General features: G+C 36.8%; 1 protein-coding gene across 1 annotated transcript; it reads right to left on the bottom strand.

The window, feature by feature from the left end:
* Nucleotides 1–93: 93 nt before the first annotated feature.
* LOC128228759 (potassium voltage-gated channel protein Shaw-like) lies at nucleotides 94–7,190 on the bottom strand. The gene is made up of 3 exons (XM_052940255.1): nucleotides 6,657–7,190; nucleotides 2,092–2,195; nucleotides 94–1,798 (listed from the first exon to the last, which is right to left on the bottom strand). The coding sequence occupies exons 1-3, from the start codon at nucleotides 7,048–7,050 to the stop codon at nucleotides 656–658; spliced, it is 1,641 nt and encodes a 546-aa protein (XP_052796215.1). The 5' UTR covers nucleotides 7,051–7,190; the 3' UTR covers nucleotides 94–655.
* Nucleotides 7,191–19,047: the final 11,857 nt, after the last annotated feature.

Here is a 19,047-nt window from a genome sequence, read left to right as displayed (position 1 = left end):
CGTGAATACAATTAAGGTGCCAAATCATGATCGATCTATTACTAGTACCACTGTATTCATAAGAATAACAGGAATATCGTATTTATGTTTGGTTTTATTATATTTCAAAATGTAAACAAAATTTATAGTCGTGATGAAAATTGGTCCAAAACTAGAACATAAACAAGGTAACATAAAACCGGCATTATTAATTTTATTACCTTTTGATGGAGTTTTGATTTGTGAAGTCACCATTTAAGATTCGTCAATAATATTTTTGCTCATAAATCGTTCGGCTGACATGACATTTTTTTCCTTAGCTGAACACATTTTTGAGTATTAAACAATACAATGTGATATAGACATCTCTTTCACTGACGGAAACAACAATAAAGACTGGTTTCTTGTTGTTGGCGATGACAAAGGAAATGATATACTGCCGTGGTCCTGAACTTAAGCCTTATATCCGTGAAATTTGAACACACCGTAATGACATAAAATTCAATTTTAAATGTAATTAAATGAACTATAAAGATTTGAGATAAAGATTTGAGATCAAACGAAGTTTACCATGACGTGAGTAGTGGTTGCGCGTCGACAACGAGTTCATGTTTTCATTGATGGTATATGCCCTCTTTATGAACTATCATCCTGTACCGATAGAGACAAAAACCATCTAAATTTTGTTATTTGATGTATGCATGGGTGATTCACTTCGTCTGGAATTCACTACTATCCTTTTAAAGGCTATGTTTCTTTCTTTCTTAGTTTCTCCATGTTTAACAGCCGATCCATTTGATAGCTTCTCATTTTGTGCATTATCTACAACTCCATTTATCTCTATAACAGTTTTTTCTTTATTGGCCTTAGCTGGTTCACTCGTAGATTCTGTTTGCGAATTGTCAGGTTTGTTGTTAACGTGTTGCGTTGGTGTTCGGAAGATACTAACACTGTTGTCAAAGTGGAATAAGTTTCGAATCTTAGCCAAAATAGTCTGTTTTCTCTTCAGTTGTTTCTCACGTATCTTATTTTGTGCATAATAGTCATTAAAGTTAGTGGCAATTACGGCTATAGGCATGGACAGTAGCAACAGTCCACACATTGTACAGAGGGCTCCGATTACGTACCCCGTCGTTGTAAGCGGTACATAATCCCCGTAACCAACCGTAGTTAGTGTAACAATAGCCCACCAAATACCGATTGGAACATTGCTTATGTTGTCATAATGAGAGAATTCAGCATAGAATATAAGGCTTCCAAACAGAGCTGTGGTTATCATGAAAGTTAAAACTAGAAGACCAAGTTCTTCTATACTAGCTTTCAAAGCGAGATACAAAATTTTGAGGCCAGTAAAATGTCTTGCAAACCGGAAAAGCCTGAGAAGGCGAAGGAAAATAAGACCCCGTAAACAGAGGAATAACCATAACAGTGAAGGCTTATGGACGAGCTGCGATATGTTCTGACGGAAAATGAATGTAATGACCAGCGAAATAACGATTATTATGTCCACAATGTTTAACGAGAATTTGAAGAACTCCTTCCGTCTTGGACATGTCAAAATCCTCAAACTGAGTTCCAAGAAAAAGAACACCGTGCATATATCATTTAGCCATTGCAGACTTGGAATCAATTCTGTGCCAGCTTGCAGCGCGACCTTCGGATTTTTATGTTCTTCTAGAAGTAAATCGTAGAGACGTCTGTTGCCCACAACGCTATCTGAGACATTCTCATATATTTCGCACCTAAACTCAGCGTGCGTGCTCAATATGAAGGTAACACATGTAACGAGAACGAATGACATGTACATCAAACTGTAAATCTGAAATGAAAAGAAAATCAGTGTCGAAAAAGAGTTCGAAAAATGGACAAACGAGAATTTAACACGAGTTCAAATAACTTTAAACATCTCGTTTTCTGACAAAAGAAGAACAGTTTCAAATAGCTTTTAATACATAAGCTAGGCTTAGTATTTCCGAAAAATAATGAAAGAATGGGTAATCAAAGAGATCACCAAAGCACTATATTTAGTATTTAATTGTTTGATATATACATAGAAGATCGTATCCACAAAAATTAACACTATACAGATGTAAAATATATACAGCATGTTACCCTGGCGAGCCTGGTGGACTGGGGACGTTCCAATATATTCCACAGCTTACTTTTTAAACGATTCCACTTGCTCGAATGTAACTGCTCGGAGCTGTACTCCATGTCTGAAATGATAAATTAGATAAGTCATTTTGACAGCTTACTCTCGTTATGGTTCCGCTTCTCGAAGCCGATGTATGAAATGATAAATAAGATACTAAATTTCAACAGCTAGGTCTTTATACGGTTCCACATGCTCTACTCCAACTGCTCGGAGCTGCATTCTAGGCCTGAACTTATATAGAAGACAGTATGTGCCCACAGATAACACTTTATATGGTTCCACTGGCTCGAGAATCCAACTGCTCGGAGCCATACTCGATGTGTGGAACGATAAATAAAGTCATGAGTTTCCATATTTCACTGTTACTTTAAGATTCAACTTGCTTAGCGCTGTACTCGAGGTCTGAAACTAGAAGAAGTCATTTGTGTTTGAAAGTTCACTTTGAGGTCTGAAATAGGTAGTAGACATTTTTTCCAGAGTCAACTCTTAATACTCTATAAACATTTAAGCAGTCCCTCGTGCTCGAAATGTATTGGAGGTATGAAAATGAAAAGAACCCCCCCCATTGAATATGCCCTTGTGTACTTAAAGATGGCACTTCGTATTGAACTACATATACATTAGAGTATTATTGCTTTTACGCTTCTCACTTCGTCCATAGTTTATTTGTTTCTGTTTCTTTCGGTTCATTGAAATTCTTGTTGCTAGGGGCATTGGTACGGTTGCCAGTCAAACCGAAACTGGTATTTCATCCTTAGGAGTTGCTTAGTCCTTAGAAGGACACTTAAGCCCTATTTTTTGTTTTTATCTTTAAGCTAAATCGCTACATCAGTGCCAACAGCAAACAAGAGATGTAAAAAAATGAATGATATTAAACTAGACAAAAATACGAATGCTTAAAACCATATCTATCCATCTGGCTTTTAAATGTGTTCGTATGATAGTGGTATTAGGTGAAAGGCGCTTGAGAGAAAATGACAGCTTTTAATCAGCTTTACACCGGGATTCATATTCGTATTGATTGAACAGGTCTCTTGTCAACTGAGTTTATATCATTCGATAATGTTTCAGCCATTAAATCCCCGCCGAGACAAAATGAATAAAAGAGACAACGCTAAATGCCATTTCAACCGAAGATGAGTTTCCAATTTGAGTAATATCATGTAGAAGACATTAAATATGAAATATAAGAATGAACAATATCATACTATTGATAACATTTTGTAGATTATTTGAAAACATAAGTTAACAATTGAATTCTTGGAAACTTATTGCCCTGACATGGCGATTGACATGACGCCTAACGAGCCTTAAATGAAAATTGGCATGACGTCTAACCACCCTTATATGTCGATTGGCATAACGTCTAACCACCCTTATATGACGATTGGCATGACGTCTAACCACCCTTAAATGACAATTGGCATGACGTCTAACCACCCTTATATGACAATTGGCATGACGTCTAACCACCCTTATATGACGATTGGCATGACGTCTAACCACCCTTATATGACGATTGGCATGACGTCTAACCACCCTTATATGACGATTGGCATGACGTCTAACCACCCTTATATGACGATTGGCATGACGTCTTACTTCCCTTAAATGACAATGGACACGACGCCTTACCACCTTGATATGTCGATTGACCTAACGTCTAACCACCTTGATATGTCGATTGACATGAGACCTAACCAGCCTGATATGTCTAACCACCCAGATATGTCGATTGGCATGACACATAACAAGCCTGATATGTCGATTGGCATGATTCCTAACCAGCCTGATATGTCGATTGGCATGACACTTAACCAACCTGATATGTCGATTGGCATGACACCTAACCAGCCTGATATGTCGATTGGCATGACACATAACCAGCCTGATATGCCGATTGGCATGACACCTAACCAGCCTGATATGTCGATTGGCATGACACCTAACCTGCCTGATATGACAATTGGCATGACACCTAACCAGCCTGATATGTCGATTGGCATGACACCTTACCATCCTTATATGTCGATTGGCATGACACCTTACCACTCTGATATGTCGATTGGCATGACACCTAACCAGCCTGATATGTCGATTGGCATGACACCTAACCAGCCTGATATGTCGATTGGCATGACACCTAACCAGTCAGATATGTCGATTGGCATGACACATAACCAGCCTGATATATCGATTGGCATGACACCTAACCACCCTGATATGTCGATTGGCATGGCACCTAACCACCCTGATATGTCGATTGGCATGACACCTAACAGCCTGATATGTCGATTGGCATGACACCTAACCAGCCTGATATGTCGATTGGCATGACACCTAACCAGCCTGATATGCCGATTGGCATGACACCTAAAGACCCTGATATGTCGATTGGCATGACACCTAACTAGCTTGATATGTCGATTGGCATGACACCTAACCACCCTGATATATCGATTGGCATGACACCTAACCACCCTGATATGTCGATTGGCATGACACCTAACCACCCTGATATGTCGATTGGCATGACACCTGACCACCCTGATATGTCGATTGGCATGACTCTTAACCAGCCTGATATGTCGATTGGCATGACACCTAACCATCCTGATATGTCGATTGGCATGACACCTAACCAGCCTGATACGTCGATTGGCATGACACCTAACTAGCTTGATATGCCGATTGGCATGACACCTAACTAGCTTGATATGTCGATTGGCATGACACCTAACCACCCTGATATGTCGATTGGCATGACACCTAACCAGCCTGATATGTCGATTGGCATGAAACCTAACCAGCCTGATATGTCGATTGGCATGACACCTAACCAGCCTGATATGTAAATTGGCATGACATATAACCAGCCTGATATGTAAATTGGCATGACACATAACCAGCCTGATATGTCGATTGGCATGACACATAACTAGCTTGATATGTCAATTGGCATGACACCTAACCACCCTGATATGTCGATTGGCATGACACCTAACCAGCCTGATATGTCGATTGGCATGACACCTAACCACCCTGATATGTCGATTGGCATGACACCTAACTAGCTTGATATGTCGATTGGCATGACACCTAACTAGCTTGATATGTCGATTGGCATGACAGCTAACCAGCCTGATATGTCGATTGGCATGCCACCTAACCAGCCTGATATGACGATTGGCATGACACCAAACAGCCTGATATGTCGATTGGCATGACACCTAACCACCCTGATATGTCGATTGGCATGACACCTAACTAGCTTGATATGTCGATTGGCATGACACCTAACTAGCCTGATATGTCGATTGACATGACAGCTAACCAGCCTGATATGTCGATTGGCATGACACCTAAACACCCTGATATGTCGATTGGCATGACACCTTAAGACCCTGATATGACGATTGGCATGACACCTTACCACCCTTATATGACAATTGGCATAGCATCTAACTTGCCTGATATGAAATTCGACACTCCTAGTTTTTTATATAGTATATATATGCACTGTGTTGTTTGTGGAGTTTTGTGCTGTTGATCCATGTTTCTTGTTTGTGATGTTTTGTCTGTGTGTTATATGTCTTTGTTACCCTGTGCTATTAAACGGAGTTTATGTTTAAACTTTTGGCACCTGGGCTTGTGTCTGTAGTTTTTCATTTAAATATGGCTCCTAACCACCCTGATATAAATATGCATAACTGTTAAACTAATCGAGACATTTACGAGCCACATGATAAGACTCTTATTATCCGCGTTAAGAGCCTTATCAACTAGATAATTGAAGCGTGATACCTCCGATACACTCGGTATCACTGTTAATTTAACAATGCAACGTAACGATGTTCTGTTACTGCAAATGCATACACTTTGTCTTTAATGTTCCGTTAAAATGATTACAGTAGCCCAAAATAGAAGTAAAACGTCAAAGTTTAGCCAATGAGCGTGTACCGTAGCCATTCGAAACACACACACACACACACACACACACACACACACACGCACACGCACACACACACACATTCGTGTCGACGTGTTTGCAAAGACTGCAAATTACGATTTTTTTAAAACGCGCACACATGAGGAATTAACTGGTCAGATTTACTGTATTTGAAAGGAAAATTGTATTAAATCACTGATTATTTACTGAAACAGGAACATCTTATATTGACGCGTTCGCAGGACACGTTCGCATGTTTACTACGTTGCAACTCTTGTTTATTCACTATCAATATTTTCAAATATTTCATGACATTTAAGGAAATTACAACAGTATTAATGTTATTTACACCATTTTGAGTGGTCAATTTTCAACATATGTATCGTGCGATCGAATTTTAGAATTTAATTGTTTGAATATATAGAATGTTATATATTTCGAAACTAAAAGCTGCTTATTACATTTGAGACACCTGCTTCAAATTAAACACACATTAAACACACACAGTTTTGAGCCTACGATTTGTCGATAAGTCGGGCCCCTGTGTTTGTAAACTTGGTAATTATCACTTACTCTTCAGCTCAAATTGCTGCTTCAGGTTGTTAGAGACTTCCAGCTCGTCCTCAAACTTAAACATACTGGCAACGCAGCAGTCGGCAATATTGCCAGATCCTAACTGCCAAAACTCCAGCTCATTCCTGATGGTTGCACCACACACGTGCTTGGGTAAGTGGAGCTCGCCTGTCCTGTAATAATCCAGGATATAGTTGAACAGTTCGGGGTTTCGGTCGAAGAAGTACACATTTTGGTCCGAGATGTATTCCTTTGACGAAGTAGTTAACCGTGCGAGTCGCGTATCTGGCGCGTTTTTTAACGTTGCATGCCTTGTTAGAAAAGGCACCCCACCAATGTTTAATTTGATAATGTCAATCTGCGTTTTGGTTGGTAATTCGATATGTGCTGTCATGATTGTGTTATTCCATTCTTCATGCAGAACAATATTCACTTATTTTCCAAACACCATACGCTCGTTACATAGAAGAAATCCAATACGTTCAATGTCAACGACGACAAAACACATCTCCCATCTCTTAGCAAAAGTCATCATTAAAATCTAAACGAGTGCTTCTAATGGAATATATTCACTATTTGAACTTGTTAGAGGCGGAAAATAAAAAGTACGTCCCTGGAGCTTGCAACACAAAGCACTGATTTTCAATGCTAGAAAGGTCCTCAGCCGAGACCAGTTGATTATTACTTTGGATGAATAATTGATAAGACAATTACAATTTCTCTATTTACGGCTGCAAACTATCAATTATTTATGAATTATACCTTTGCTTTTGCGTTTCCTATTATGATTTACACAGTGTTCAGAGCTAACGACAGCCTAATGACACCTTTTTTGCGGTTTCAACGAACGGTAAAATTATTCGTCGTGTTCTTGTTACGCACCAACTAAGATACATAATTCTTCATAAACTTGATTCAATTTATGTTGGCAGCAATTCCCAACAGAAAAGAGTTTGATAAACCCAGAAACATAAACAATACTGTTAGCTAGACGACAGCATCCCAATGCAGTATTAAACTCACTGTGATCAGGTATCTACATTTCGACTCGTTATCAATCTTGACAGAACGGTTGTATACGTTCGACCCATTATCGTTCGCGGTGTTGCTGTAATCCAAATGTTGACCCATTATCGGTCGTGGCGTTACTGTCATCTACTTTTCCACCCATTATCGGTAATCTATTTTTCACCCATTCATCGGTCGCGGCATTACTGACATCATTTTTTACTCATCTTCGGTCGTGGCGTTACTGTTATCTACATTTTGACTTACACTCATGGCATTTCAATGACTAAAATAATATAGTTAAAGAGCACTCATGGCCGGCCGGTTGCTAATCTTGTTTAAACTCGGGTTAAATGATTATTTGGCTTTTTCTCAACTTTCCTAAAGGAGTATATACGTTGTAATTTAAACGATAAGAAAAAGCTGGACGAGATCAGGGATTGTGTCCGTTTAATATTGTCAAATGAACCTAAATATATGAGGAAACAGTTCAGCCTAGTGGCCATCACACTTATATGTCTCAGTTTATGCCAATGGTCATTTTAAATATGTTATGTGAATATTCAGACTTAGCTGCAGCAGCAAATAATGTAATCTCAACTAAACCGAGCAATTATGTTTGGCGTGGGAGACTTTAATATCGGTGCTCAATCAATGAGTTAATAGAATAAATGTTGATTACGATCGTTGAACCGTTAATGTAATAATGATAGCAGACAATTGAAACAGTCATAAAATATTCCTTCAAAACAGCTATTTAAGGCGTTTATGTCATTGGCAATAATATGAGAGGAGGCTATTGTCTGTACGATAATGTTCCAACCGGGGGTTATGCTTTTTTCTGAATGAGTTATTGACTTAAAACACTTCGATTGTTTATTGACGGACTAGCAAAATGTCAGATATCTCATTTGCATTGCAAATGTTTTGCACTATGTATTTTTTTGACCATCTCTAGTTCATCATATTAATAGCCAGTCCAGGCTAGGTGAATCTGACCAAAACCCATTCGAACATATACATTCACGACTTGATATGAATAATGCGACCGCGATCTGTATGTAAATAGTTAGAACAAAAGCGTGTTTAACCTTTATTTTGACCAATAGACCACTATAATTGAAGTACGAGTACGATCAGTATTACTTTAAATACTTAATAAATGGATATTTTGTTCCATCGTTCCAGAAGTAATTTCAGCCATTATACGGCCATACAAAATAGAATAATGTGATGTTCAAATCAAAGCGTCCAGCAACCATTATAACTATTATCTCACATTTAACATTCAATACAATTTTACAATTAATTGAATAAAACGGTAAATGCTTTTATTTAAGTGTACCTTTCCGAGTCAACCTTCTCTGAAAGATTTCACTTCATGTGTGTGCTTATTCTTTGAACTGAGTTTTACTTTTATAAGCAGTTCTTCGTTAGATGGGGTTGATAAATTATTGGTTATGTTTAATACTTTGAATAAGTAAACGTGTCTGATTATGACAAGAAAAAAATCCAAAACATGTTTATCTTACTCAAAGAAACCTTAAAAAAACATTAAAGTACTGTTTTAATGGTAACACTATATAACAATGCGACCTGTTAGAGTACCATAGTCAAACAATCCCATAGACGAAATTGTCTGACCCAGTTTTTGCCTGGTACCTGTACGGCTATCCGTTTGGTGTCAATGGTCTTGTGGTTCATTGTTAATCATTTTCAGTTTTGGTTGTACATATACCTATATTCGGACTATCATTGTATTACTCATTTTCGATGATTCAAGCCAGGCATTTGGATACATGAAACATCCGTTTTAACTCCAAGTAAATTCGTTTGTAGTTTGGCTGACCATTTAAAAGCGCTTACCCTAAATATGATTAATACACCGTTATTATTCAATATTGGTGCATTTAATAAGTATGTTCTCATCTTTGGATGCTTTTTGTTTGTATTGTTTTGTTTATTTGGCTTATATAATTCGCGCCACTACAATAGCATGGGAAATATTTGGATCCTGTAAGCCTACGGTACCTTAGATACATTAAAAACTTGTTGGCTCGATATCGATTGGTTCGATATCCTCGTTGGCTCGAACTGGATTAAAATGGTCGATTTTCTTTTCCTTATGTTCATATGAAATACGATCGGATGGCACCATTTCTCGAGGGTCGATATTTATCCGCGCTCGATATCATTTTCGCAGTCCCTAGTTTAATGATTAGTTTCAACATATTTCATTTAGAAAAAAATGAACAACATTTCAATATAAATACATAATCAAATTCAGGCTTAGAACGGTCGAAATAAACGAATATAGTTTCTTTCCCTGTTATGATTAATTACAATTGGCATTTTAGGCAATTAATACTAATGAGGTTATCATCATACAAGATCATATTGAATAATATTTTTAACACAGATGGTTGGATGTGAGACTTCAAATGCAATAAACTGTATTTTATAATAAACTGTTTATTCAATATTTGAGTATACGTTTTACAGTAGAATGAATTATAGTATTAGAGAAAAGGAAAAAAAAGAGAGGCAGGGTAAAAGATGTGTGAGTGTGGTCGGGTGAAGACGATCAATGGCTTTCAAATCGTTTTAAAATGAAAATAAAACGATGATCTGCATCAAACATAGTACTATTTTTCAGTTAGGGTATCATCAACAAATAATAGAGAACGGCGGGTTACCTCAATCAGAGATTCAAGGGTAGTGAGCATATGTTGCCCTTGTTCCGTAGAGGGGACAAATGCATATAAAGTGGTATGTAGTCTCCTGTCTTGACACCTACAAAATGGCGAGGGAATACTATTTTTAACATAAAGATGATGATTCAGGGAACTGCAATCGTTGAGGAGGCGTGTGCAGGACCTGTAGCCGACGTTTCTCACAATATAACAGTCAATGTGTTTTGGCTTAATTGAATAGAGGTTTTATTTAAACCAAGGAATATTGTTTATAGTCTTTGCCTCATCTGGGAGACATTTCCATGCAGATATTATAGAAGGAATGAATGAATTAATATACAAAAAAAACTATACGTGCACATTCTTTATGTATTTGATCCAGTTCGTCCTTTTCATGTTGGGTAAATTTATTCCATATAACATCTGCATACTCCAAACAAAGGAGGAAAAAAAACTCCAAAGACCGCATATCAAGTCGATTACGAAAGCGTTTTATTATATTCACTCTGGACCGGGCTTTATCTTTAATGCAGTTAATATGAGAATGCCAAATGCAATCATCAGAGAGAAATATACCTAGATGTTTGTGAGATTCAACAGAAAATATAGCAGTGCCAAACATACACCCTGGATGAACGGGTTTGTTTCGTTTCCGATATATGACCATTGATTCTAATTTTGTAGGATTAATCTTAACAAGCCATCTGTCGGACCAGATATTTTGAATGTCTGTCTGTAGTTTTAAGGCTGCAGTCTGTGTCGACATTATCAAAATGACTTGTATCATGTGCAAAAATGTTTATATTTGAATCAACCTTTTTAACATTATCGTTAATGTATACATGGAACAAAAAACGACCTAGAATTGATTCATGCGGAACTCCCGCTTTGATCTCAGATAATGTTGAGGTAGCTCATGGAATTACAACGCACTAAGACCTATTTTCTAAGTCATTGGAAACCCAAGGCAATAAACGACCACACAGTCCTGATTGTTCGAATTTGTACAGTAGAGCACGATGCCAAACCTTATCAAATGCTCCACTTTTATCGAAGAAGCCCACTCTTATAACAAGGCCATCGTCGAGAGCTTGACAAATTCAATTATAGGGGTAAGTTAACTGGTTAACAGTAAAGTCACCTTTGCATAAAACCTGATTGGAAACTAGTAAAGAAATGAGAATCACGGTGATAATTGAATTTATGTTTAGATATGATTCGTTCAAAGACCTTTTCCATTGGGTCTAGAAGAGAGATTGGACGATAGTTTGACGGGTTTGAAGGATCGTCTTTTATGAAGACGACGAATTACCATTCTGAGGGTATACCAGAAAAAATCTTTGATAAAAGCGGCAACTCCACCATACAAATCTCTGCAACGTTCTCGCCCGCCCGGTCAAGAAAATCCAGGAATAAGAATTTGGCCATGCGAACTGTCAGTGGAAGAATTGTGACTAGAACTAGGATCATAATTTGTGTGAATATCATACAATTAAAGAATAGTAAACAACCAAGTTAGTATAATCCTGGAAAATATAATGGCCGATAATTGCTTCGCAAACAAGCATTTTTACGCTACGTTTCACTTGGTAGTTAAGAGCGTGCTCCATTAGACATAGACAGTTGATATTATTGAAACGAAAATATAGTTCACTTGACTGAGTAGCTGCTGTGGCTGTACTGAACAATAACAAATACGAAGAATACTGTCAATAATGATTGGAATTGAACACAAAGGAAATACATAGGCATGACAATCATTGCTGGTATGTCACGAGCAGTCATGATGTGTGCAGTAGAAACAACCAGTAACTTTTCTCCGTTGACATGTCTATCAAAGTCATACTGTAAATATTTAAAATGGACAAAAAGATATGATCCGACTCTGATCACCCTATAACACTGAAATTTGATCGAGATAGGAAAGAAAGAAGAGACAGAAGTAATAAATGCAATTCAAAAGTAAAGATGGGGAAATGTTCTTTCATTTTTTGAAAAGGCCGATATCTAAAAAACAAGAATTCATTCTAACTGGAAGGCAAAATTATTAATATCATAGGTGTACAAATGGACTAGTAAAATGGTAATTTAACAAGATGACTAACAGGAAAAAATAAAGATGTTCATTATAATGATTTGCTATTAACATACCATAGTGACTAGGAACTGAGAAACAATTGTGTTTAAAGGCAAAACCACTGTCTTTCAGAAGCTTCACTCAAAGTATCATACTGCAGATAGAATTAAAAAAAAATGAAGAGAAAATTGAAGGGAAAAAGGACTAATGGTATCTTTTATAAACTATTTATAAAGTAATGGCTTTTGAACAAGATATGTATGCAAGATATACTGCTTTGACTAAGATTATGCACTTATTATAAAACGTAATATCTAATATTTTTAATCTTGCCTTGACAATTAATCATCTTTCAATTTGTGAAACACGAAACGCCAGCTTTTAGAAATTCGTAAAGGAATGATCTCAATGTGATTATTTGAAAGACAATTTCATAGAAGTTAGCCAAACAAAAACAAAAGTCAGTCACGTATTCATGTTTGGTTTTTATTGTGATTCAAAATAAAATGTAAATAATATCATGATGAAAGTTGGTCCAGAACTAGAACATAAACAAGGTTATATGAAACCGGCAATATGTGTTTATCTTCCATCAATGGAGTTCAACAATCATCATGATTTATGATGCACAATTGAAGAGTCTTCAATAATATTTTGCTCATAAATTGTTCGTTAGACATGCCATTTTTATTTGCTCCTTAACAGGGTCCTTTAGCTGAACACACCTTTGAGTATGAAGCAAAATAATGTGATACAGATACCTCTTTCACTGAAAACAACAACAATGATGGCTATTTTTTGTTGTTGTCAAAGTGATCTACTGAAATAATATTTAGCCTTAAATATTTATTTCCGAAGAAGTACATGCAAATTTGAACACACCATGATATATTAACATTTAATTTTCAGTGCAGATAAATGAACCATAAAAATAATTAAACATACTATTATATGATTAGTTGTTTCGCTTGGAAAACGAGTGCATTTGTCGCTTTGAGAGAACAAGTTCACTTTTTAAAATACTTTTCTTGAACCAAAAGCGACAAAGCTATCTAAACTGTGCTATTGGGCGTATCCATGGGAGAAACACTTCCTTTAGAATTCACAACTAACCTTTTAAAGTCTGTGTTTATTTCTTTTTTATTTTCTTCATGTTTTTCAAAAGATCCATTGGGAAGCATCTCATTTTGTTTATTATCTACAACCCCATTTATCTCTATTACAGTTTCTACTCTATTGGTCCTAGCTGGTTCACTCGTAGATTCCATTTGCGAATTTTCAAGTCGTTTGTTAACATGTCGCGTCGGTGTTCGGACTGTACTCACACTGTTATTAAAGTGAAACAAGTTTCGAATCTTAGCCAAAATAGTCTGTTTTCTCTTCAGTTGTTTCTCACGTATCTTATTTTGTGCATAATAGTCATTAAAGTTAGTGGCAATTACGGCTATAGGCATGGACAGTAGCAACAGTCCACACATTGCACAGAGGGCTCCGATTACGTAGCCCATCGTAGTAAGTGGTACATAATCACCATAACCAACCGTAGTTAGTGTAACAATAGCCCACCAAATACCGATTGGAACATTGCTTATGTTGTCATAATGAGAGAATTCAGCATAGAATATAAGGCTTCCAAACAGAGCTGTGGTTATCATGAAAGTTAATACAAGAAGACCTAGTTCTTCGATACTAGCTTTCAAAGCGAGATACAAAATTTTGAGGCCAGTAAAATGTCTTGCAAACCGGAAAAGTCTTAGGAGGCGAAGGAAAATAAGACCCCTTAAACAGAGGAATAACCATACAAGTGAAGGCTTCTGTACGATAACCTCTATGTATTGACGGAAAATGAATGTAACGACCAGCGAGATAACGATTATAATGTCCACAATGTTCAACCAGAATTTGAAGAACTCCTTCCGTCTTGGACATGTCAAAATCCTCAAAACGAGTTCACCGAAAAAGAACCCAGTGCATACATCATTTAGCATCTGAAGACTTGGAATCAATTCTGTGCCAGCTAGCAGTGCAACCTTTGGATTTTTATGTTCTTGAAGAAGTACATCGTAGAGACGTCTGTTGCCCAAAAAGCTATCTAAGCCGTTTTCCTCTATTTCGCACCTAAACTTAGCATGCGTGCTTAAGATGAATGTGACACATGTAACGAGGACGAATGACATGTAAAACACGCTGTAAATCTGAAATGATAGAAACATATGTCGAAGAAGTGTTCGAACATTGCACAAACGATAATTCTTATATTCTGACCATTTTGACCAAAGAAAAATCACTTTAAATGTTGTTGTTTTCAAGAGATAAGTTAAGACAAGTATATCAAAACAATAATGAAATGATGTGTAATCAAAGCCATCGTCATATGACTACAGCTGATATATTGACTAATGCATACAACAAAGATCATATACTTCAGATGAACAATATACAGATTCATAACCATATATAATATTACCCTAGCAAGCTTGCAGGATTGGGGACGTTCCAGGAGGCTCCAAAGCTTACTCTTTACACAGTTCCACTTGCTCGACTTCAACTGCTCGGAACTGTACTCAAGGTCTAAAATAACAATCAGACACGATTCATGTTTAACACTTCTAATTAATACATTAATGCTGTCTTATCTTTTTGACAGTTTAATCTTTGTGCGGTTCCAATTGGTAAACTTCAATTGAACGAAAGTGTCGGGTATTCGAATTCTGCAATACGAAGAAAACATACCTACTTTTCCTATAAGAGTTGCAATAACATGCAGTGCCGATAGGTAAGAGAAGGGAAAAAGGAAATTAAACTGCCGTAATGTTGTGTGTGTGTGTGTGTTTAGCTTCTTCGTCCATTGTGTAGTATATATATATGTGCTGTTTCTGGTGGATCATTGAACAGGTTTCAGGGTTGCACTTAAAAAACCCTGAGAATTCTTATTTCATCCTTAAGAATGATTTGTCCTTCGGAAGGATATATCTTTTCCTGATATCAATAAACAATTAACATTTAATACTTGTATTGACAAAATGAGAGACAGTAACTATTCTAGTGGTATTAGACGACAGCCGCTTGAGAGAAAGTGGTTGTTTATCAGTCCATATTCATATTGATTGTTGTTGCTAATGGGAGGACTATTGTCTGGTCAACGGCAATTATCATTCGATCATGTTTCAAACAAAACATAATGCTTAATGAACATATAATGCTTTCGAAGAAGATAATTTCCCATTTCAGTGATAACATGTACCAATTAATCAAATGCAATCAATAATGAATATTAGAATACTATTTTAAAGACTAACACAAAACACAATATTTCTATTCAATTCAAATGGAACTGTCAAGAAAATTGGATTCTGGAATCATGCTCCGTAAGAAGCACACAAGTCACCCAAAGAACGAATAGTTGAAATGATTGAGACGGTTTATTTACAGAAATTGCACGGTCAATATTGTCAACGCCCCCTCTTTAGTCGAACCGTAAGCTAAGAAAATCAAACTCACATTATGAACAAACACGGCATTTAAGGAAGTGGGTAAGTTGGTTCCCCATTATTGACGTTTGTACTAAAATATCTTTAAAACAGTTCAAAATTCGGCCAGAATGATTTGTCCGGTCTGAATTCTTATTTTTTTGCTAAACTAATATTGGTGTCACTATGCAAAATAACGCTCTGCAGCATCACTCCAAAAGTATTTGTTTCCTTTTGATACATTTCGCGTCATCGTCATTAAGTTGCCAATTTTTTGTCATGAAAGATACATTAATGAATGAAAATATTATTACAATACTCAGTTTAAAGTAATGGGTCAGATTATTGCTATGAACCACACTTGACTCATGTACTTTCATCGCATAAACCAAATATCGAGACATTTCTTTATTCATGAGAGTTATTGTAAAAGTAAAATATGCATCCGAATTATTAACATAGTGGTATCGATGTGATTGAAATGACAGAAAATGGAATTCTATTTAAGACAAATAGCACAGTACATTTATAAACCAAGTTTGCGTGATTCACTTACTTTTCGTCTCAAATTGGTGCTTCAGATTGTTAGAGACTTCCAGCTCGTCCTCAAACTTAAACATACTGGCAACGCAGCAGTCGGCAATATTGCCAGATCCTAACTGCCAAAACTCCAGCTCATTCCTGATGGTTGCCCCACACACGTGCTTGGGTAAGTGGAGCTCGCCTGTCCTGTAATAATCCAGGATATAGTTGAACAGTTCGGGGTTTCGGTCGAAGAAGTACACATTTTGGTCCGAGATGTACTCCTTTGACGAAGTTGTTAACCTTGCGAGTCGCGTATCTGGCGCGTTTTTTAACGTTGCATGCCTTGTTAGAAAATAGACACCACCGATGTTTAATTTGATTATGCCAATCTGTGTTTTGTTTGGTAATTCTATATGTTCTATCATGTTTACGCTATTCCATATTTTTATGCATAATTATATTGACTTGTTTTCCAAACACCATACGCGCGTAAATGTTATCGTATACGCAATGTCAATGACAGCTGGCTTCTTCTAGCAAAAGTCACCATAATCTAAACGAGTGTTTCTAATGGAACACATTGCGATCGCACTTGTTAGAAACGGCACATTAAAAATCACGTTACTGGAGCCTGTCACACAAGAGACTGATGCTCAATGCTAGAATGGTCCTCAACCGATACGAATGTATTTTTTTTTATTATTTACAATGGATGAATATTTCATAGTACAAGTACAATTTCAGAATTTACGGCTGCATACATCAATTATTTATTTATGATTCAAAGTTTATTGTCACTGATGCTTTAATGATTTACACAGTATCAGTCTAATGATATTTTCTAGTTCCAAATAACGGTGACGATCCTTCCCATGTTGCGTTGGGATAATACGCCTTTAGTGATGCGCAAATTATGTTGAAGTATTCTTACAATGCACCAACCAAGATATACAGTTCCAAATGGACTTAATTAAATAAATTTATATTGGCAGAACTTCTAAACAGAAAAGGATTTAATAATCCTAGATTCTTAAGCAACAATATTGATGTTAGTAATATTTATATGAAAAACTACAGAAATAAGCACAGAATTCGAAGTAAATCCCGTTTAATGGCCCAATGTCAACGCCAACGACATAGAACACAAAAATAAACAACAATCACAAACCAGAAGCATAGAAGAACCGCACAAAACTCCACAACACCACAAACAACACAGTACATGTATATGTATATTATATAACAAAACTAGGTATGTTTATCAACTATTGTTAGCCTTGAAACGGTCCGTAAAATGTAAATTTACTGGGGTTTAAACTAGTTTGTGTGCATAACTTCACTTTTATCCCAACACTTCCGAAAAAAACGTTAATGGTAAATCTTATCAATGTTTGCATTAATGCACCAGTCAATTGTAACCACGGCCGCCCCCAGGTCCGGGGAATAGCGGGGACTTTGACTTTCGGTCCAGCCAAGCCCGGGCAAAATCTCCGCCCTGCGGGGACGATCTGCTGGTAAAACCCCCGCCAAATGCCCCCGCACCCAAGAGACCCTAGATAATGCCAATTTCCCGCTATATTTGGCGTGAAGACAAAACCACCGCAGTCACCCGGCACTGCGGGGCCACCTGGAAAGTAAAAACACGGCCCATTTCCCCGGCTATCCCCAGTATATCGCCGGACCTTTGGGGGCCGTGGTTACAGTTGACTGGTGTATTACCTGAGGGAACTTAATTATAAAACAAATAATAATAATACACTTATAGGTCAATATTTCAACGATTAGGGATCCCGCCTCTATCTGCAGACAAAAGATTACAATTCAAAGTACCTAATGCAAACACTTTTTTAAGGTATGATGCAATCATTGTTTGAAACTATAAAAAATCCCACATAGTCTGCATTAGTTAATTAAAGGTTTAAAACTGCGTGATCGTAGAGTTACATAATGAAAAGCATCATTGAACTAAACCTGGGAACAAACAGAGTAAACTTTAGTAAAAAGTTGGGGCCTTAAGCTTATACTGCTGATATGACCAATCAGAACATTCAGATTTAACTGCAAAAGAAAACATGCCATTACAACGAAACCGGAGCACTATTGCGTCAAAATATTTATGCATGGCGTGGGAGCCTTTAATATCAGTGCTAAATCAAAGAGTTAACGGAATACATCTTATTTACGATCGTCCAATCATCTCGTATTAATAAAAGCAGACAAGTGGAACAGTCATTAAATATTCCTTTCAAAACAGCTGTATTGATGACACTGTGTTTTTATTAAGCAATAACCTGAGAGGAGGCTATTATTTGTAAGATAATATCACACTTTGAGGTTTATTGTCGTGTTGTTTTTTCTGCATGAATTATTGACTTGGAAACACATTAATTTCTTTTTTGATTGACAAGGAAAATGTTAAACATCGCATTCACATTGCAAATAGTCTGCCCAATATTTATTTTAGTGACCATTTGCATCTGTAGTTCAACATGTTTTTGTTTAATCAGTTCATGAGTAGTAAAGCTGGCCAAGACCCATTTAAACATATCCTATACGTTCACGGCATGATATAACTATTGATACCAAGATCTGTTTATAGAATGATCAAACTGAATGCC

The sequence above is a fragment of the Mya arenaria genome, chromosome 3 (genome assembly GCF_026914265.1).
Source record: "Mya arenaria isolate MELC-2E11 chromosome 3, ASM2691426v1".
In the NCBI taxonomy this organism is placed as follows: domain Eukaryota; kingdom Metazoa; phylum Mollusca; class Bivalvia; order Myida; family Myidae; genus Mya; species Mya arenaria.
This window is presented reverse-complemented; position numbering and strand designations above follow the sequence as displayed.